This window comes from Amyelois transitella, chromosome 31 (assembly GCF_032362555.1).
Source record: "Amyelois transitella isolate CPQ chromosome 31, ilAmyTran1.1, whole genome shotgun sequence".
Classification (NCBI taxonomy): Eukaryota; Metazoa; Arthropoda; class Insecta; order Lepidoptera; family Pyralidae; genus Amyelois; species Amyelois transitella.
Window position 1 is genome coordinate 1,981,512 of NC_083534.1, and position 22,605 is coordinate 2,004,116.

Genomic DNA, 22,605 nt, shown 5'->3' on the forward strand with positions numbered 1-22,605 from the left:
GCTTAGACCTTAACAACGAGTTTTGATGTAGTTCTTTTTAATAGATAATGTGATTCAATAGGAAGGTTTTATTTATGTATAAATAAATACTGCCCGGGCGAAGCCCTGCGGGTCGCTAGTTGCAAATAAATGTAATACTTCAAATGTCTAAATTGCGCGCTCAAATTTTACGTACACGGTATAAATTGACGTCACAGCGTTTAGGAAATGTGTCATGGCAAGACTGTTAGACAATTGATTATGAAGTATTAGATCTTAAGATATACATATATATATATATATAGAAATACGTGTGTGAGAGCTGTTTTGTTGAAATTTTATCACTTGCACGATATGACAAATTGGTTAGTGAAACGTAGCGTAGGTACCGTCCACATAAAGTTGCGTTTAAAATTATGTATGTAAATATTTATTGTGACTAATTATGAGACAAATACGGCTACCCACAAAAGACAGTGCTAAAAAGTACGTGGGCTTAGTTGAAATTATTGTTTTGTCTATCAAATGGCATGCGGGCATGTTATTTTTTTGAAGATCACATTATAAGGTACTAAAGGCCGCCCGCGATGGATAGCCTATATGTTATTCTGGGTCTTCAGCTACCTACGTACCAAATTTCATAGTAATCAGTTCAGTAGTTTTTGCGTGAAAGAGTAACAAACATCCATACTGACATACTCACAAAATTTCGCATTTATAATATTAGTAGGATTTAGTAGAAGTAGCGAATCGGCGTGCCCTGCAAAAGGGTCAGAAGCTGTTTTACCGACGATCGTTTCGTCTAAAAACGGTTCAACGACGTAATTTTTCGTCATCGGAGATCGGGTGATATGACTTTTCATCTATGACCGATTCGTCGACGGGAAATTTGTAGCTCTTTTTATCGGCGAACTGTTCGAGAAGGGAAAAGTGTGTCGTCCAACCGTTTGTAGATTAATCGATCATGGTAAAACAGTTTCAGACATCTGCACTGTTTGGTGGCACGCAAGAAGTGTTATTTGTAAGTTTTGTACTGAATGAGAACCGCAGCTCTTTTCAAAATACAAGAGCACAAACAATTTTTTACTGATAAAAAGCTTTACTTTTGCAAATGTCGTACGTAAAAACAATTTCTTAGGCTGTCTGTGGTTTCACATTTGGTAAAATATATGAGTTTTCGTTTACATTGTTAGAACAGCTCTCCCCTCGTATAATTGGCACTTTTCCTAAAAGCGCTCTAGTGAATTACGTCTGCACGTCGCGAGGTATACCCGATTCGTTGCGTATGAGTTTAAACTATGTATTATAAAATAAATGGAAAATTTTAATGATAAAAACTTGTTTTTAATTTTTAATAGAGTGAAACTCTTTATGCGACGAAAGTTACCCTATTTTTAATACTCTTTGTGTAGAGGAAATTTCAAGAAGACGAAATTAAGAGAATATATACATTCCCCATAAGTTGAAATTGATAGTGAGTGTAAGGCTGGTTTTGCAAGCCCATCGCTTCAAGTCTTTTCTTTGATTGATTTGTAGCGGGAGCGATGATTCGGGAAATAGAACAGCTTCCAGATATTACTATCAGCGTTTGATCTATATACATACATTACAACTTTTTGATAATTCAACATTTTGAGAATACTCGTTCTGATACATACATACATAAAATCACGCCTCTTTCCCGGAGGGGTAGGCAGAGACTACCTCTTTCCACTTGCCACGATCTCTGCATACTTCTTTCGCTTCGTCCACATTCATAACTCTCTTCATACAAGCTCGGCGGTTTCGGGTACTTTTGACCTGACCCTTTACCAGGACGTCCTTAATTTGATCAAGACGTTCGTCTAGGTCTTCCCACTCCGACCTTTCCCTCCACACTCTCCTTGTATATCTGCTTAGTCAACCTGCTTTCATTCATCCTCTCCACATGACCGAACCATCTTAACATACCCTTTTCTATTCCTGTAACTACATCTTCTTTCACATCACAACATTCCCTTATCACGCTGTTCCTTATCCTGTCACTCAATTTCACACCCATCATACTCCTTAACGCTCTCATTTCCACTGCATTTATTCTGCTTTCATGCTTCTTTTGCCATACCCAACTTTCACTCCCATACATTAATGTCGGGACCAACACGCCCCTGTGCACAGCCAGTCGAGCCTTTTTGGATAGTTTCTGACTGCTCATAAAGGCATGCAAAGCTCCATTCACCATGTTCCCCGCGTTCACTCTCCTTTCAATATCACTATCATACTTGCCATCTGATGTAAACTTTGATCCTAGATATACAAACTCTTTCACTTGCTCCACTTTTTCTCCTCCAATCAAAATATTACATGCTGTCATTTCTTTCTCCATTTCAAAAACCAGTGTTTTAGTTTTACTTACGTTCACTTTCATTCCTTTCTCTTTTAAAGCTTCATGCATACAGTTTACCATCTCCTGTAACTCCTCCGCTGATGACGCCAGTATAACCTGATCGTCGGCATAGAGCAGACATTTGACGAGTAACTCATTCATCCTTAATCCACTTTTAGACTCTTTCAAATCTGTCAAACAGCTATCCATAAATAGGTTGAACAGCCACGGTGACGCAACACATCCTTGCCTAACGCCTTTCTCAATCTTAAACCACTCAGTGTGCGCTCCGTTTATCCTGACACAAGCACTCGAATCCTCATATAAGGATTTCAGTGCTCGTATTTAGAGACTGCTCACCCCATGCATAGAAAGTGCTGACCACAATTCATTCCTCTCAACTCTGTCATAGGCCTTTTCCAGATCTACGAATGTGCAATAGACTTTTTGACTCTTGGCCAAAAACTTTTCGGCTATGCACCGCAAGGAAAAGACCTGATCAGTACATCCCATTCCCTTTCGAAATCCCGCTTGAGCATCCCATATTTTGTCATCAGTTTCATTCCTGACTCTATTAATCAATACCTTAGCATACAATTTGCCGACGACGCTAAGCAGGCTTATACCACGATAATTTTTGCAGTCCAGCTGTGACCCTTTTCCTTTGTAAAGTGGCACGATAACAGCCTTACACCAATCTTTTGGTACTCGGCCGCTTCTCCAACACAAATTGAAAAGGCAGTACAACTGACTAGCCACTACGCCTTTTCCTGCTTTAAGCATCTCGACCGACACTCTATCACACCCAGCAGCCTTTCCCGCTTTCATACTCCCAAGTGCCTCCACAATTTCGAACATTTCAATTTCGCCTTCCATCTCATTCTCTTTTTCTTCGCTATAGCAGAAATCTCGTTCTGATAGTTCAACATTTTGCAAACTCAACATTATAAGCATTCAACTTTTCGGCCATACGAACTGAACAAGCTAAACGTGGTCTAGCAGTCTTCAAGACGCTCTAAACTTCAATGCTCTGTCTTCCCCGTAAGGGATATAGACGTGATTATATGTATATACTATGTATGTATCTATTGGCACACAAGAGGCCACGTTCAGCTGTTTGGCTCACTGATAGAATTGACATACATATGGTCACGTCTATATCCCTTGCGGGGTAGGCAGAGCCAACAGAGAATTGACATTCATATAAAGTGACAAGTGCTAGCCGGTCGCCTCTTCCCTATGGATGTCGTAAAAGCGACTTTTAAGACATCTAATGTAAGCTTCTATTTTGTCCAGACTGTACCAGCTGCTTCTCTACCCGTGTAGATTGTTAAAGTCGATCAATGAAAAGACTAAAAAAAACTTGCATTTTTAAGGCGATGAACTAGCAACGCGGACACTATTTGAGTCTCAAGCTCAACGTGACCTTTCAATATTTTTTAGACCTGACTCTATCTACCCCGTGAGGAAAACAGGCGTGATTATATGTATCTAAGTGGAAGCACATATTACGTTTTATCCATTACTAGCTGTGCCCGTGACTTCGCCCGCGTGGAATAGTTTTTTGGGCATAATTGAAACCCCACAAAGAATAATTTCCCCCGTTTTATTCCCCTCCTAATAGTTGCCGCGTGATGTTATAATATATAGCCAAAAGCCTTCCTCGATAAATGATCTATTCAACACAAAAATATTTCTTCAATTCGAACCAGTAGTTCCTGAGATAAGCGCGTTCAAACAAACTCTTTAGCTGTATAATATTAGTAATGGGGTAGCGTATGCAGGGCCAGCAGTCACAAACACTTTAAGGTCACGTTCAGCTGGACAGTAAACATAGCACTCCTTTTTTGAATTGGAGGTTAAAAACTTCGTTCAATTCTATTTAGTTTTTCGACCGGCTGATCCAAAATTTTCCGCTGTTCCACGGCCTCTTACAAAATGATTGGAAAAAAAAATGAAAAAGGTCGTCGGACAATAAGATGACGCAAGTTTCGATTTGAAAGTAATGTTTTTGCTGACGCCTTCAGGGCCGCGTTTTTTGTAAAGTCACAGCTGTAAAGCGACTACTCCAAAATAGTTGATAGTTCTCAACGTGTTCAAATTCAAAATTTTTATTCATTGTTATAGGATACTATATATCGCTTAACAATTGTTAAAACGTATGGTTTAACAACATTGGTTGACGTCAAATAAATTACTTAAAACTAAGTTTACTGCCGCTTCCAAGGCGTCAGTGCAGAAGAAGCGGTAACAAACATGAATATAAAATTTCGAAAATCACCAAGAGAGGATTTTACATACGTACATATAGTTACGTCTATTCCTTCCGCTGAGACAGAGCCAACAGTCTTAAAACCTGAAAGGCCGCGATCAGTTTTAGGGCTTAGGTAATGATAGAATCGAGATTCAAACAGTGACAGGTTGCTAGCCCATCGCATAAAAGAAGAATACCAAGTTTGTAAGCATATCCCTTAGTCGCCTTTTACGACATCCATGGGAAAGAGAAGAAGTGGTGCTATTCTTTTTTTTATTAGTGCCGGGGACCACGCGACACCGTTTTATAAACCGTTTCAGAACGTTTTATATAAAGACGGTTCGAATTTAAAGTAGCCAAGTAATACCTACGCAGTACAAAATTTCATTTTTTGCTCCATTACGTCAAAGCGCTAGCAATTTATCGTTTTTGAATTTCTATTCCGAAATAAAATTTGGTCAAAATTGCAGATAGGTTGGTACTTATCTAACCGATTTTATAAAAAAATTTATGCTATGTTTTATACAGTTAACATTATCACACACACACACAATCAGGTTTATATACCTTGCGGGATAGACAGAGCTTTTGACATTTATTGAAATGATTAGGTACCTGTACGAAAATTACATACAAAATTCAAAACGACCAAGCCTTCCATTCACCGTCACTAAATGCAGCTATATGCGAGGTAATGGCCGTCTAAAAATAGCATCAGAATTGAGAGAAGCTATTTATAGGCGTAACGGTAATGTTTGGAGTGAAAAAGTTTGGAAAAAAACGCAATCAAGAACTGGTTTTTGGCTGGTGGTTCTACAAAAAACGCATTGGGGCCGTACTACAAACTTGATTTGGTTTAGGTATAATGCGTCAAGCAGTATTGGACGCTACTTAAATAGAATAAAATTTAATTTGGCTTGACATTCGTATATGTCAATTTTGATTTGAACTTGAGATTTTACATTTAGGCGATGGATGTAGCTACTTTTAAGCTATTCGCTCTATCTACCCCGAAAAAAAATAAAGATGTGATATTGATATATTTATAGATATTCATAAATAATCATGCAATAAAACCACAGGATAGCTTGGACACGAATGACATGTATTTTCAAGATGCGCGCGCATGGGACGCCGCACCACAGATAAACAAGAACATAACAAGAAAGAGTTTGTATAACATTTCAAACTTCTTTGAACATATATATCATTCCTCCACACTTATTTTAAGAACCTGTTGAAAATTATGTACATTAATCATAATACTTATTAGATACATTTAAACTAAAAATAACAACTTGTTAAATTAGTAGATATTAATTACAAATACTTTCTGTAATCAACCCGTGGAACATTTCGTCTAGGGCGAGTGAGAGTTTCCGGCGGATCTACCACCGCTGCATCGCTACTGACGCCCTGCACTTGCTCAGAACTATGCTCGGCTGAGGAGTCATTTTGAATTTCAATGATTCTCTCACTTTCCTCCTCCTCACAATCTCTGCCAACTTCCCTGTCTCTATTATTTGTTACATGCTGAGGTTGTGAACTCATTTGAGTTTCATCACTTTGAGTTATCGCAGCCGGTTCTTGGGAAGAGACAGCAGTAACAGGACTCGAAAAAGAAACATCATCAAGCAGATGGCCATCAGCTACTTCATTCTCACCGCCGGTATAATTAAGCAGTTGATCAACATGTCTGATACAATATTCATCTAAACTATCTATAAAAATTTTGTACATTTTGTTACCTACTTTCTCTTTAATTATTCCTAGTTGCCAAGTTTCCATCCGCGCACTATACCATCGGCACCACACCTTGTCTCCTATACCAAACGATCGCCTACCCGGCACAGGCACTGAGCTGTGCTCTCTTTCCGATGGCAAAATAAGGTCGAGACGAGTGCGAAGTTTACGACCAAACATTAACTTGGCTGGCGTTTCTCCGGTGGTACAATGCACGGCATTTCTATAATTGAATAAATATCCTAAAAGATGTTCCTGAATTTCGCACAGACTTAAATTTTCTTTAAGTATACATTTTAACATCTTTTTACATGTTCTGACAGAGTTTTCGGCTTGTCCGTTACTAGGAGGGTGGTAAATAGGTGACGTCATATATTTGATACCATTTGCTGAGCAAAATGACCTAAATTCGAGAGAATTTATTTTCGTGTCGTTGTCAGATACTAAGACGTCTGGAATACCAAAAGTAGCAAATAATACTTTAAGCTTAGTAATTAAAGCGGTCGTTGAAGTTCCATTGTGCATATACAAACACTCCAACCATTTGCTATGTGAATCCACAACCACCAAGTATACCCTTTGCCCTATAGTCATATAGTCGATGTGTATGCGCTGCCACGGGCGGGCGGCGGCGGGCCAGGGCGCGGGCGGGTCGCGCGGCGGGGCCCCGCGCGCCGACACGCACGCCGCACACGCTCCCACCCAGCGCTCGATGTCACCATCGATGCCCGGCCACCACATTCTACTACGAGCATTACTTTTACTCTTGGTTATACCTAAGTGGGAATCGTGCAATTCCTGTAACATCTTATTTCTAAGCTTTGAAGGTATCACTATCCTATGTCCTCTCAAAAGACAACCATTTTCAAACTGCAAATCCGATTTACATTGGAAATACGGTAAAACAGACGTACAACTAATTTTTCTGGGCCAACCATATTGCAAATATTTTACTACAGTCATTATGGTTTCATCTTGTTGGGTCGCTAGTATGATATCTTTCAAGGCGGTAGCCGGTGACGCCGCGTCCAAAAATTTCAGGGCATAAAGACTGTCGACATCCTTACCATTTTCGTCGATTGACTTTACCTGTAAAGGAGCGCGTGAAAAAAAATCTGCTACTGCATTGTTTTCGCTAGATACATATTGTACTGTATAATTATAAGCCGATAATATAATCGCATACCTTTGCAAACGCAAGGCTGTAGTTATCGGTATACCGGACTTATTGTTAAATATCGATACTAGCGGCCTATGATCCGTTTTTAAAATGAAAGGATCATCACGGCCATAAAGATACTGGTGAAATCGCTTGACGCCAAATATAATGGCGGTCGCCTCTTTTTGAATTTGGCTGTAATTTCGTTCGCTAGCCGCTAGGGATCGCGATGCATATGCCAGGGGCCGCTCGGCGCCGTCAGCAGTCCGCTGAGCCAGCACCGCGCCGAGCCCGGCCGGGCCGGCGTCCACGCTCAGCACGAGCTGCGCGGCGGGGTCGAAGTGCGCCAGCACGCGCTCCGAGGCTAGCTCGCGGCGCACGGCCGCCATGCTGCGCCGTTGTCGCTCTCCCCACTCCCACGGAACATCACTTCGCAATAGCTCGTGAAGAGGGTTCAATAATGAAGACGCATTAGGGATAAAATTTCTATAATAGTTAACTACACCTAAGAACCTCTTTACCTCACTGACGTTAGTCGGGTCTGGCGCGTTTAGAATAGCCTTTACTTTATCGGGACAAGTTTGAAGTCCTTCCTTGCTAATAACATAACCTAAGTATTGTACGCTTTCCCTGAAAAACTCGCATTTTTCTTTTTGAAGTCTTAATCCAGCATCATTCAGCCTACTCAGAACTTCGTGCAGTCTCTTTAAATGAATATCCGAATCTGATCCGGTTATACAAATATCATCCAACCAGACACTTACCCCTTTAATGCCTGAAAGCAACGACTCCATTGACTTCTGAAAAATTGCCGGCGCGTTCGCCAAGCCGTAAACTAAACGAGTATATTTAAAAAGCCCTTTATGCGTATTAATTGTAGTGAGATCCTGAGACGATTCCTCTAATAAAAATTGATTGTAGGCATTTTTTAAGTCAATTTTACTATACCGTTCACCACCTCCAATTTTCGCGAACACTTCCTCTATACGAGGTAACGGATATTTATCAATAATAAGATCTTTGTTTAATGTAATTGAAAAATCACCAGCAATCTTGACTTGACCATCGCTTTTTAAAACGGGAACAATAGGTGTAGCGTAGTCAGAATGGTTAACGGGAACAAGAATACCTAACTTGACTAATCTATCAATTTCTTGTTCTACTTTTTCTCTGAGAGCAAAGGGTACACTACGTGGTTTAAAATATTTAGGATTGGAGTTATCCTTAAGCTGTAATTTAACTTTAAACTTATTAAACGCACCCAGCTCGTCACGCCACAAGTTCGAAAACTTTGCCAGTAATTGCTCTAACTCATTCTTATTTGTAACAGAGTATAAGCCGCTTGTTATCACTAAATTAAATGCAGACATAAAATCCCTACCTAATAGAGGAGGACCTCCATTTCTCACTACAAAAATCTTTAATTGCTTTTTTGTATTACTATAGAACACTTCAATAGTAAAATATCCTAAGGGAATTATTTTACTTCCATCATATAGGCACATTCTTAAATAACTCTGGTGCAATTTATAGGTTGAAAAATATTTTTCATACAATTTCTCGGAAATTACGCTATTACCAGAGCCTGAATCTAATTCCATGGAAATAATTTTACCACCTAAACAAACATCAATCAAAATTGGCTTATCGGTTACATACCTCAAATTAAAATTTTGACATTCCTCACAATTCAAGGCAATGTTTTCAGGGGCTTGATATTCCATTGTCGAATTGCAATGATGAATCTGATGGTCGGACGATTTTTTAGCCGCTGTACACACTTTCTTCAGATGGCCTTTGACACCACATTTCTGACATTTATAAGTCTTGTAGCGGCATTTCTCACTTGTGTGATTTTTTAATCCGCAAACCAAGCAACGACATGATATATCCGCTACGTCGCCGCGCGCCGCGCCGGGCCGCTGTTGATCGCCTCGGCCGGTTTGAAATTTTGCTCGCAGTATCGGCTCTTCCTTCAATATAGCAGATTCTTCTTTACACATGACTTTCGCCTGCTTAGCACAGGCCGCTTGCTCCGCTAACTCTATAGCCCTCGTCAACGTCAGCGTCGACGCATTTTGCTCAAACAACTTATCGCGTTCCGGGCCGGCGCCCAAGCCGAGGACGAAACGATCCCTCAGATTCGTTTCCAAAGCGGTGCCAAAGTCGCAATAGCTTGCCAGACCTCTCAGTCGCGCCGCCCAGTCTCCTAATTTCTCGCCTGGACTTCTACTAGCTCCGTAAAATTTCGCCTTGTCAACAAATGAGCCTTGTCTTGGTTTAAAATGACTATCGAGTAACTCAATTAATCTTGTGAAACCTAATGTGTCCAATTCCAAGGGATACGCTAAATTACGCAACAAGCGATATGATTCTTCATCAAGATGAGTTAAAAGAATACCGCTTTGGTTTTCTTCCTTAACGCTGTTGATCTTTATAAATTGCGTCAACTTACCCTTGAATATAAGCCATTCGCTTACTTTGTGATCAAAAATCGGTAAGTTCCCTAGGAATGCCATTTTCCTTCAATATTGTGGATAAATTGATCCCATTCGTCGCCAAATGATATATTTATAGATATTCATAAATAATCATGCAATAAAACCACAGGATAGCTTGGACACGAATGACATGTATTTTCAAGATGCGCGCGCATGGGACGCCGCACCACAGATAAACAAGAACATAACAAGAAAGAGTTTGTATAACATTTCAAACTTCTTTGAACATATATATCAGATATTTGTATGTATGTTGAGTCGAGATGGTGTCGAAAAATACCATTGTATATTACTAGTTTTTCTAAGTGGTTTCACAAGCGCGAATTTAGCGTCACCTTAAAGAATGCAGGTTTTTCGTAAGTCCCACGAGAACATTAATTTTTACTTTGATTCTCAATTCTATCATTAAGCCAAATAGCTGAACGTAGCCTATCATTATTTTCAAGGGGGCTCTGTCTACCCCATATGTATGTACCCATGTATGCTTTTGAAAAATGATGCAATACGTTTCAAAATTTCGTTATATTAAAACTATAAGCTATAATTCGTTTTTGTTGTAAAAGTTGAGAACGGAGTTCATTGAACCTTACTTTAACGGATGTAGCAACATTATAATATTAATATTTAAACTAGATTAACAACTTTTCTTGAGGCTTCCACCGCGTGTATTTAGTTTTAGTAAGAGTATATTTTGTTTGAGTCTTAACTTTTAACCACATCTCAAACTGAAATTTCCGTTTTTCCCGTTCTTGTGAGATTTTCGGAAATATGTGTCTATAAGTATGTTTATCCACGGATATTTAACTTTTTTCAGAGTTTCATTGAAATTGGGGCCTTGGGACCCCTTACGGGGTAGACAGAGCCAACAGTCTTGAAAAGACTTGTAGGCCACGTTCAATTGAGATTCAAATAGTTACAGGTTGTTAGCCCATTCGCCTAAAAAAAAGAATCGCAAGTTATAAGCCTATCCCTTAGTCGCCCTTTACAACATCCATGGGAAAGAGATGGAGTGGTCCTATTCATTTTTTGTATTGGTGCCACTACTTACTAAGTAAAATCTGGATGGAATCAGAATTGGAAAATCTTTTTCTAGTATTCTTCCTGTATTGAATGAATTCAGCCTTCAAAAGTAAAGAGCATTATTCCCAACATTTTCCAAATTTCAAATGACCTTAGAAAACCAGCTACAGTCATGCATAACGGAGATCTTTGTTCACTGGACAATATCGAGAAAATACCCATTATTCCTTGATCCCCAAGATGTAAGAGTTATCTTGAAAGCAAGTGTCAATGTAACTTGGACATTTAATTTGTAACCATGAAATTGTAACCAATTTATTAAGATCTTTAAATGTGTAATTACTATACAATTTTAAAGGTCAAGATACGGTAGTGGCTGTCGGATTGTTACTAAAAATAACTCCAGTACAGGTTTTTAATCTATTTTTGTATTAAGTGGAGGTTATAAATAATTAATTTCACTTTTTTTTTGGTGACTAACCTCATTTATGCTTCTTAAGAATAGTAAAATGCGATGGCTGACAATTCTGTTCTACAGTTTTTATCAGCGACTTATTTCGTGTTTAATAAAATATCTTATAAGCTAGAGACCCGCCCCGGCTTCGCACGGTTAGCATTTATAAATATAATCCTTCCTTAGAAATCCCTTTGATTGCCGTGTGGTTCCCGGCACCAATAGAAGAAATAATAAGATCACTCCATCTCTCTCACATGGATGTCGTTAAAAGGCGACTAAGGGATATGCTTATAAACTTGGGATTCTTCTTTAACGCGATGGGCTAGCAACATGTCAGTATTTGAATCTCAATTTTATCATTTAGCCAAATAGCTGAATGTGGCCTATTAGACTTTTCAAGACTGTTGGCTCTGTCTACCCCACAAGGGATATAAACGTGACCATATGTAAAACCCTTTTTCCAAGATGTCACACTCGGTTACCCTCATTTCACTGGAAAGGAACCCAGGGTTCGCTTGTGTTTACGACCTAAGTCAAGTTTTTACACGAAGCTCATCTGACCTCCGTAACTTTGCAGGAGAAGCCATAATGGATCATGGTAACATATCTTATAGTTGTAGCCTGAATGTCTTGATTTTCTCACGAAGTCACCGCAATAGCATCAGTTAGGTACCAATCAAACTAACATACGTTTCATAGAAAAGAGTTATTGGTAATGGCCGCGGTGGATTCGAATCTATGTACCTTGGAACGGGCACACTTTTTCGAGTCGTACACCTTTGCCATTCGACCACTATTAGTATAAATAAATAATAGCCTTCAAGTAAGTATGTATTTTAGGTTGGGGCCCACTTTCTAAAATTAGCATAAATTTATTGACTTTGTATTTATAAATAACGTAAAAAAAAACCCATGGGATTTTCCACTGTGAGTAAAAAATTTTTGTTCAACGTTAAAAGCGATTTCATAAGGTCCGTATTAATTATCTTATTATGAACTAGTCATTTATTTGTTTGTGCTGTAGTAACTTATAACTATGTGTTACGTTCGCGCCGTATGGTTTAAGGAATAATTAATCTTTACAAACTCAACCTGCAAGATGCTAGATAAATGTGCTCCTGTTGCCTTAGTCGCCTTTTACGACATAGATGAAGTGGTCCTATTCTTAAGAGCCGGTAACCACGCAATAGTCTAAATACACGTTATAAACTTGGGATACTTTAGCGCTAATACTTAATTAATCCAACCAGCTAAATGACCTTCGCTTCTTGTGCCTTACCTACTCTTTCTACCCCGTAAGGGATATGAAGACTTATGTGTGCGTTTGATATACGCAAGCGAAAACTACTCGTATACTAACAGTGAAAGCTATATAGCGCATTATATCAAACCTTGAGAACCTATGAAATTTTATATCAAAGTATCGATTCGAAAAAAAAATTCTATCTTCACGCAGACGCTGTGATATGAAATTTTTTACAACCTCCCCCCGCGCCCCTCCTTCGTCCCTCCGTCTCGAAAATCCTGGAGGGAGCGGCGAAAAAAGAAAACCGGAAAGTAAGCACGTAAAAATGGAGACGGGGATATAGGTATACCTTTATCTTCAGTCCGGGACATCGCACTTGTGAGAGTCTTACTAATATTATAAATGCGAAAGTTTGTGAGTATGTTAGGATGTCAGATGGATGTTTGTTACTATTTCACGAAAAAACTACTGAACCGATTACGATGAAATTTGGTATGTAGGTAGCTGAAGACCCATATAGGCTACTTTTTATCCCACAGTTCCCACGGGATTGATAAGGTTTCCATGCGGACGAAGTCGCGGGCGGCCTCTAGTTTCAAATATATTTGAGTAATGATGATTGCTGCATCTTTGCGATACAAATTAAAGTGATTTATAAAGAACCTAATCTATGTCTTTATAATAGGACCACTCCATATCTTTCTTCTTGTAGGCGATGGGCTAGCAACCTGTCACTATTTGAATCTAAATTCCAGGGAAAAATGGAACCAAATGTTGATGCATAAAAACTATGAATATTTCGGATCATCGGACAATCTTGTTTTTTTTTACAGTTGACATTGACCTGACATACATACATACATAAAATCACGCCCTTTTCCCGGGGGGAGTAGGCAGAGACTACATCTTTCTTTAGCTTCTTCCACATTCATAACTCTTCATGCAGGCTCGGCGGTTTCGGGTACTCTTGACCTGACATCCTGACGTATTCCACTTTGGGCACATCTTATGCCATAGTATCACTGACATGAATAATTACAAACATCAGTGACTAGAATAACTCTTCCACATTGGACACCATATCCACAGGTGCCCAATGTGGAAAAAAATTAAGATTTTTTTTTTATTCGCTTTTTCGGTCACTAATCGATTGATTTTTGAAATATTTTATACCAACAAGTGATATAAATATTAAAGTCAAGTGGTCAATGCATATTCCTACTGCATTCATTTCGATATTTCTAACCCACGCTAACAAACAATGGTGCTACAAATAAGTATATGCTAATGTGTGCGTCAATATTACAGTCGGTTAGTATGTAAACATACATACATATAATCACGTCCATTATCCCTTGCGGGGTAGACAGAGCCAACAGTCTTAAAAAGACTGATAGGTCACGTTCAGCTGTTTGGCTTGATAGAATTGAGAATGAAATAGTGACAGCTTGCTAGTCTGTCACCTAAATGAAGAATCCCAAGTTTATAAGCCTATACCTTAGTCGCCTTTTACGACATCCTTGGGAAAGAGATGGAGTGATCCTATTCTTTCTTTTCTAATGGTGTCGGATACCACACGGCACATGTAAACTTTTAAGTTTTTTATCTATATATTTTCTCCAATTTGCGGGGGACGGAGGCATCTAACTAAATAAGCGGGAAATTATGATACGAGTTTACGATATAATATCTTCCGTGTATCTGTTTTCCGTAATCGCAATCGTACACCACGTGGTCGTGACGTGTTATGCGAATGTATTGAAAATCGTTTGGTATTTGTAAGTATTATCAGCAAGGATCGTCCTCTAATAATAACTTTTACTTATGCTATTAATAAAAAAAAATTATTACTTATATTATTTCAAAGACATGTCTATTTAAAAAAATACTTACGTGATAAACTCCATTGCGATGCCATAATATTGATAAGAAAAAATCGCTCAAGACAGCCGTCGGCTGTAAACCGAAAACCTTCGGCTTGGGGAATAAAAAAGAAAAAATAAAAATGTCGTAAAAATGGCATCGAGGGGCAGAGGGGGTGGCAGGGTGCTCCTCAAACTTCCAAGCCAACAACGTTTCGAAAATCGATCACGCGCCTCGTCGTGTGTGTACAGTTTTGAATTTCGAAGAGAACTATATGAAAATTCCTATAAACTGCCCACGCAAGCCATTTGCGGCCATAGATACCTTGTAATAAAGGTGAAACTTGTCTGTTTTTGTTTTATTTGTGTGAGAAACACACACAGTTGCAGAGTTACCAAAATATTAATGGCGGCCTCGCCCGCTAAAATAGATTTTTTGTACGGCCCCTTATTTCGACAAAACGGAATTTGGGTTGGATCGTAAAAAAACCTTTTTCGGAACATTCTCGTATACATTTTTATGTTGTAAGCGAATTGGATATTTTCATCAGTTATAAGGTAGTAAGGGCGTCAATTTTCTTCATTCAGTTTTTCTTCAATCATTATGTACCTTGACACTTTTGGCTTCCCCAGAAGGTCGGGATGTTGACCATTTGCTTACTATTGTCTTGCCATTAGCTTCACACAGATATACATTGGAAACTCATCGAAGGTTCATGGGGTTCCCTCCCACTTCTTTTTTTCCTGATATCAATGACTTTGAGATTTTCAAGGCAAGAGTGAGTTACTTATTTAAATCATTTAACCATGCATGCACCACCTAAGACATCACCTTGCTTACATTCAGACAGATTGAGGCATTAATTATGCCTACTATCAGCCATACATACTCTTTACCTACTTCATTGTAAGTAATCCTAATATTATAAATGTAAAAGTTTGTAAGTAAATCTACCAACGTTATTTGAGGAAACAACACAAACGTATTTATAATACTTACAGATTATAAAACAGTTACAGAGATTCATAGTCCTAAGAATTCTAACTTACAATAGATACAATAATAAGATACATCAAATAAAAAGTATGCTACAATATACACGCGAGTGAAGCCGCGGACGTTAATGAATAATTCTTTTTCGTCAGTCGTGATTCCATGACAGATTTGATCGGAAAATCTTAACTTTTACAATTTGCGTGGAAAGGGAAGCAGATGGCACAGACAATGTATTTTTTTTCTTTTTTTTTAAGTTTTTTTTTATTTGTAGGCCAGCACGATACTTGACGGCACCACCCACCTATTTTAAAATATGATTAGGTAATAAACGACTTAGCAGTTAACCTGACTTGGTTTTGACGAGTCATTGAACGGTCACAATCTATTTTTAGAACATAGTTTCTTGAATATTTTAAGTTCAGGTTGGATTTTGGATTTGGATTTTGTATCTGTTACATTAAATTTTGTACTGTACTCGAATTCATAGTCTAACATTTAACATAGTAAAGCCAAGTTTAAATGAAAAGTTCTAGTAAATGCCTGACCATGACCATCAAGCACTCAATACCCGACGAGCTTGCATGGAAAGATTAATGACTGACAATAAAGCGAAATAAATATTATACGGCAAATCATGCTAATTTCTGTTCCCGCGGGAATTCCGGTAAATCATCTCTTAGTGCCTCCCTAGACCACATAAAGAACCTACACGCCAAATTTCATGTTTCTAGAGACTTTAGACCCAGCGGTTTTGGCCGCTGGTTGATATGTCAGTCAGTCATTCACTTTCTTCTTTTATATATTTAGATAAGTATTTGTTAATACTATTATTATTTGGGTTTAAAACTCAAACGGAGTCGTCAGTAAGTACACAAGTTTCCGGCCAAATCTCTTATCTTTGTTACATTGGAATTTTTGACCGATAACAAATAATGGTAATTGTTAAAATAATGCCAATAGCCAAAACTTACGTCCATTTTCCCATACGTACAATAATGATATACCTGCTATGCTTTACTTATTTTAAGTGCGAAAATTGGTCTGTTTGTTTTGTAAAACTTTCACGGCTGAATCGATTTTAATGAAACTTTTTTTTTACTACCTCTTCAGAGCATTCCATCTAACGTAAGTCAGACGATTGTAGGAATGATCAATTTTATCTAGTGCAACAAATAGTTGGTTCACGAGGTGATATTGCTGACTGGTTGATAGTTCGTGTCGTTTTCACCTATTTCCTGCCTATAGGATTGTGAACTCAACGTTGGTTGAACACCAGGAGGATGAGAATTACAGAAGGCACGACAATCTTTCTCGGCCATGATGGTAAGTAGATATGTAGTGTAATGTATACAAAGGATGTAAATGCATAACGTCTAATGAAGTATTTTATGTCAGTGAAAACTATCAAGTATAGCTAGGTACACATCAGCTACACATACAGGAAGCTGCGCATACATACACATTTTTATATAGAAAACGGCCGTTCACTAGCTTGCCTACCCTATCCTATACCTATAGTAAACATTATATAAAAACTTCAAAATAGTACGGCTTCTCACACTATGACGAGACATTATGCGATTATATAGCTGAAGTTGTATAAAGTAGAAAATACTATAAAGTCCAATATCGCCCGCACAGAATAGACGCCCGTCTCGTTCGCGCAACCGAATCGTTTCGAGTTTTCCCGTTCACGATCCAACTCAAAATACGCCAAAAATGACGTCGAGCCGAGCCAATGTTTCGAAAACAGTGTCTCGCGTTTCTTTCTACGGATACCGCGCGCCCACTCGCTATTTATTATTTGGAATTTTCCAAACGACTGATTACCGCTCGTAGTAAGTTTTACAAACAAATTCGTATCCGTTTCGTATTTTTCGCGATTAGCGCCAAATAGGAAAGACGTAAGTGGCCATGTCAATAGAGTATATTCTCGCTCAGCTGTACAGATTAACCGGCTATGAAGGGTGACCCCTTTTAGCAACTATTGTGTACGCGAACCTTGAATTTTCTATCAAGCCGGGTTGCGCATAGAAAATTCTGACAGCTCGGGACCGTCCACAAGAAATAATGTCGTTTTTATTACATTTTTTGATAAATTATTATTCTAGTTTCGATTCGGCGACGATCCAAAGGCCTTATCGATTTTCCTATTTAGCGCGCGATTGTATTTTGTACTTTTTCGAAAGGTCCACGGCGGGGAGTCTATGCGCTTTCGAAAAACATAAAAATTTTCACAGCAGGCGAACGTACGTGGAGCGCGCTGCCGTAAATTGCTAATAATTCAGTTGATTGCACAGTTACAGTGCCCGAATATGGGTTAGCGGCAAGGAATTCGAAGATCTAGCGACCATTGACTTCTGTGATATTTAAATTGTTTGTTTGTGTGTGTTTATATTTGTTTGTTTCATAGTTGTGTTGAGTGCATTCCGGCCGTGAAAGTGTGTGAAAAAATTGTGTTTTTGTGAAACTTATACGATGGAAATTTTCTTAGCTGAATGGATGTTAGGCGGTGGCCTTCCTGGCGCCGGTTACGGATGCTAATCTATCAGTCTTGTAAGTATTCTTAACTTTTCTAACATCTGTACTTCTAGGTCGACCTGTCAACACTACCCGAGGGGTATCAAACCATATAAATGAAATGCCAACAATCTAGTCTATTACACAAACTCTAATTTAAAAGGCCTTGAAGGGCACTCACATAGCTCAAAAGTAATATCACTTGTGAATGGAACACTACCACTTAAACGAATAAAAGAATTATTTTTTCACATCTACCCAATAACACTCTTATTGCTCCTTTGAATTATTATAGGGGTGATAATCTTTTAAACTCTTCCTCCTGGATTTACTAAATATTTTGTAAATGACCACACATTGTGTGAAATACTTCAAAAATAATTAAAAACAGCTGTTCTTAATATTTTGCTGCTAAGGGATTTATAATAGGGTAATGACTAATGTAGGAGATTGGAATGTCATATTAAAAATGTAAACAAACAAAATTTACCTACTTGAGCCATAATTCCTGTGGTAATTTAACCTTTTCCTGTGTCAAATTTCTTGATATTTAGTTTTAATATATTAACTTGATAGTTTAGTTTTTCATAGATAAAAATTATATTTTCTTTTTACCTAATTGGAATTTAGCCAGAGGTGTTGCTCCCATTGGTATTACATACATATAATCACGTCTATATCCCTTACTAGGGTAGACAGAGCCAACAATCTTGAAAACACTGAAAGGTCACGTTCAGCTGTATGGCTTAATGAAATTCAAATAGTGACAGCTTATAGTGACAGCTTGCTATCGCAACACTCACAAGAAGAATCCTTAGTTTTTCAACCATTCCCTTAGTCGACTTTTTAGAACATCCATGGGTAAGATACACAGTGGTCCTATTCTAAAATGCCAAGTAACACCCAGCAACCCTGGTAATTTCAGTGTAAGTTAAAAAGTCTAGGGTGGTAACATCTTTTACAATAGTTTTCTCAGCTTTCTAGTCAAATTCGACAAATTTATATTCAACTAAAGGCTTGACATCTGTGACAATTTCAAGATAAAAAGTGCCCTATGTGTTATTCCTGGTTATATTCTACCAGTGTACTTAATTTCATCAAATTCCGTGTAATAGGTTTTGCGTGAAATATTAACCTATGCACACACACCCTTGCAAACTTTTGCATTTTCAATATCTGTAGGACTAGATTTTGTTCATTGGTTTAGATGTGTTCATAGTTTGGTCATCTTCATTCTTAAAAGTGGTTAAGTTTTAGAATTCTATAGGTAGGTAAGAAAATTATTCATCATTGAGACCCTTCAATGATGCCCAAATCAACTATTCTACGTGGACAAAGTTGCGGGCACAGCTAGTAATAATTAAAAAAATATTGTTTTTTATGAATTCCCAATTTTAAATAGATTTATGTACAGTGTGTACTGAATTTTGATTTAGGTTCAAATCAAACTACAATTCATTACGAGGTTCCTGTGCCAAGCTCAAGCCATATGTTTTTATCATTCAGATAATTATCACTCCAATAATAAGCCTTCTCACGAAGTACTTTCTTTACATACTCTTTGAATTTTTGTTTAGGCTATCCATTGTAATTAACTTGATTAACATCACATTGTGTGCAAGTTGATAATACTTTTTTTTAATCAATCCAGTTCAGTAATTTGATCTTATGTTCTTTCTGATCATCATCTGATTGGCCCTGAATGGCGTGGCTTCGAATCTCGACAGTGATAGCATTTTGTCGTGTGGTTCCCGGCACCAATACAAAAAAGAATAGGACCACTCCAAATCTTTCCCATGGATGTCGTAAAAGGCGACTAAGGGATAGGCTTACAAACTTGGGATTCTTTTTTAGGCGACAGGGCTAGCAACATGTCACTATTTGATTCTCAATTCTATAATAAACTTATCACTACATATTATAAAGTAAAGCTCCCCCTATTTCCCTTTCTGTATGTACTTGCTAATCTCGGAAAGTTGTGGACGTATTTTGTTGCCTGAATGTGCAGGTTTCCTCACGATGTTTTCCTTCAACATCGCGAACACTATAAATTAAATAAATATATATTTGAACACTGCTTAATCGATTTTGATGTCCGACAAAATTCCATTGACATCCTGCATTGTTTCAGTTTTCATCAAAATCAGACTAACACAACGGTTCAAAAGTTATCGCGTTACAAACATACATACAAAAAAATTATTTTTGCTCCAAGTTCTTCACTACGTAGACTCATACTCGCTTGATCGTTTTGCTCGCTAGGTGGTGATTTTATTTCTTAATCCCACGAGCGAAGCCACGGGGCGCAACTAGTTTGAAATAATTGATACTTTTAGGTAATAATATTGCGGGATAACTTGCACATTCAGCCAAATAAATGTCTTAGAGACCCTGGACAGTACTCTAAAATTATCTTTTTAGGAACCACGATAATTGCATTTTTATGTATAAAAAATACGTAAAGCGTAATAATATTTGCATTTATATATCGTTGTACCTAGCTGAAATCTATTTTCGTCCAGTTTTAGAAAGTTTTTTTTTTAAATATTTAAATTAAACAGGTATTTAATTTATCGCAGACTATAAATGCCAATACACTCAAAAACTAGATTAGTACAAAAAATCATTCCTACGGGTGACGTAAAAGACGACTTTAGGATAGGCTTATAAACATGGTGTTTCTTCTTATAGGGGATCCGTTAGCAACCTGTCCCTATTCGAATCTCAACTCAATCATTAAGCCAAACAGCTGAACGTGGCTATTCAGTCTTTGTGAGACTGTTGACTCTGTCTACCCCGCATATATATGTATGTAACATTTCAGATGAACAAATTTAATTGATAACAATGTTTATTAGGCTTACGACCGTTATCGGAACAAAAATAAATAGTTAATCTAATGTGTGTATTCTCAAATACGTAGATAAACTTTATCTTTGACCGAATAGAAGAGCTACTTACGTTTTTCCAAATAGTTATTTATTTATTTTAACATTATTGTACAAAATACAATTAATGTATAGCAAAGGTCGGAGTGGGAAGGCCTAGACGAACGAATCTTGATCAAATCAAGGACGTCCTGGCAAAGGGTCAGGTCAAGAGTACCCGAAACCGCCGAGCTTGCATGATGAGAGTTATGAATGTGGACGAAGCGGAGGAAGTGTGCAGAGATCGTGGCAAGTGGAAAGATGTAGTCTCTCCCTACCACTCCGGGAAAGAGGCATGATTATGATATGTATGTATGTATAGCACTATTGGCGGACTTAATTAATGCTAGTAGCATTATCTGCCAGTAGTACCTACGTTCCATTAGTTACGTTTTAAAACAAGATTTTTGGTCATTAATTTTACATACTTATACATGTGATCGCGTTTATATCCCCTGCGGGGTAGACAGACTCTGGAGCAACACAGCTATAGTCATTGGTTGATATCAAATGAATTATTACTGGCTGTGCACAGGGGCGTGTTGGTCCCGACATTAATGTATGGGAGTGAAAGTTGGGTATGGCAAAAGAAGCATGAAAGCAGAATAAATGCAGTGGAAATGAGAGCGTTAAGGAGTATGATGGGTGTGAAATTGAGTGACAGGATAAGGAACAGCGTGATAAGGGAATGTTGTGATGTGAAAGAAGATGTAGTTACAGGAATAGAAAAGGGTATGTTAAGATGGTTCGGTCATGTGGAGAGGATGAATGAAAGCAGGTTGACTAAGCAGATATACAAGGAGAGTGTGGAGGGAAAGGTCGGAGTGGGAAGACCTAGACGAACGTATCTTGATCAAATTAATGACGTCCTGGTAAAGGGTCAGGTCAAAAGTACCCGAAACCGCCGAGCTTGTATGAAGAGAGTTATGAATGTGGACGAAGCGAAAGAAGTATGCAGAGATCGTGGCAAGTGGAAAGAGGTAGTCTCTGCCTACCCCTCCGGGAAAGAGGCGTGATTTTATGTATGTATGTATGTAATGAATTATTTTAAACTAAGTACACTGCCGCTTCCAAAGCGTCGGTGCAGAAGAAGCGCTAATAAACTGCACTGCAGCATTTTCTTCAATGACGTCAATTTCACAATTAAATAATAGAAATGTGGAGGAGAGAATACATTGTTATGATTAATTGAAATTGAAAATTTGAGTAACTACCTTTTAGCGCCATCTACAAAAATATACAGGTTTTTCGCAAATACCACGGGAACTATTTTTTTGTGGGTAAAGAACTTTATTTCTCAAAGAAATTTACATTTCGCTTACAGAGAAAACATTTAAAATAAATATGTACATTTGTTGGTGTGAGCATTCATATACATATTTTTAATAAAAATAAAAATAAGTGGGTAATTGCGTATATAGCCGCTCGCTGCTAACTTACTAAACACAAACACAAGACATTTTTTTACAGGATAATCTCTTATGTCCTTCTCCAGACTCATTCACCTTTTTGGCTTAATGATACAATTGAAATTCAAATAGTGACAGGTTGCTAGCCCATCATCTTAAAAGAAGA

General features: G+C 38.0%; 2 protein-coding genes across 7 annotated transcripts in view; one reads left to right on the top strand and one right to left on the bottom strand.

Annotated features, from left to right (window-relative positions):
* Positions 1–5,805: 5,805 nt before the first annotated feature.
* On the bottom strand, positions 5,806–10,042 carry LOC132903827 (uncharacterized protein K02A2.6-like). Its single transcript, XM_060953086.1, has 3 exons — positions 6,918–10,042; positions 5,943–6,131; positions 5,806–5,832 (listed from the first exon to the last, which is right to left on the bottom strand). The coding sequence occupies exons 1-3, from the start codon at positions 10,017–10,019 to the stop codon at positions 5,806–5,808; spliced, it is 3,318 nt and encodes a 1,105-aa protein (XP_060809069.1). The 5' UTR covers positions 10,020–10,042.
* A 7,265-nt stretch (positions 10,043–17,307) lies between these two features.
* The window catches only part of LOC106137524 (protein tramtrack, alpha isoform), a 38,676-nt gene continuing 33,378 nt past the window's right edge, over positions 17,308–22,605 (top strand). The window contains exons 1-2 of one of the 6 annotated variants that reach the window (XM_060953211.1): positions 17,308–17,421; positions 17,884–18,139. The gene's annotated coding sequence lies outside the window, so the exon portion shown is untranslated. Of the gene's footprint in view, positions 17,488–17,772; positions 18,140–22,605 lie in introns of all 6 variants that reach the window. The other 5 variants (XM_060953209.1, XM_013338369.2, XM_060953208.1 and 2 more) reach the window with 5 other exon arrangements.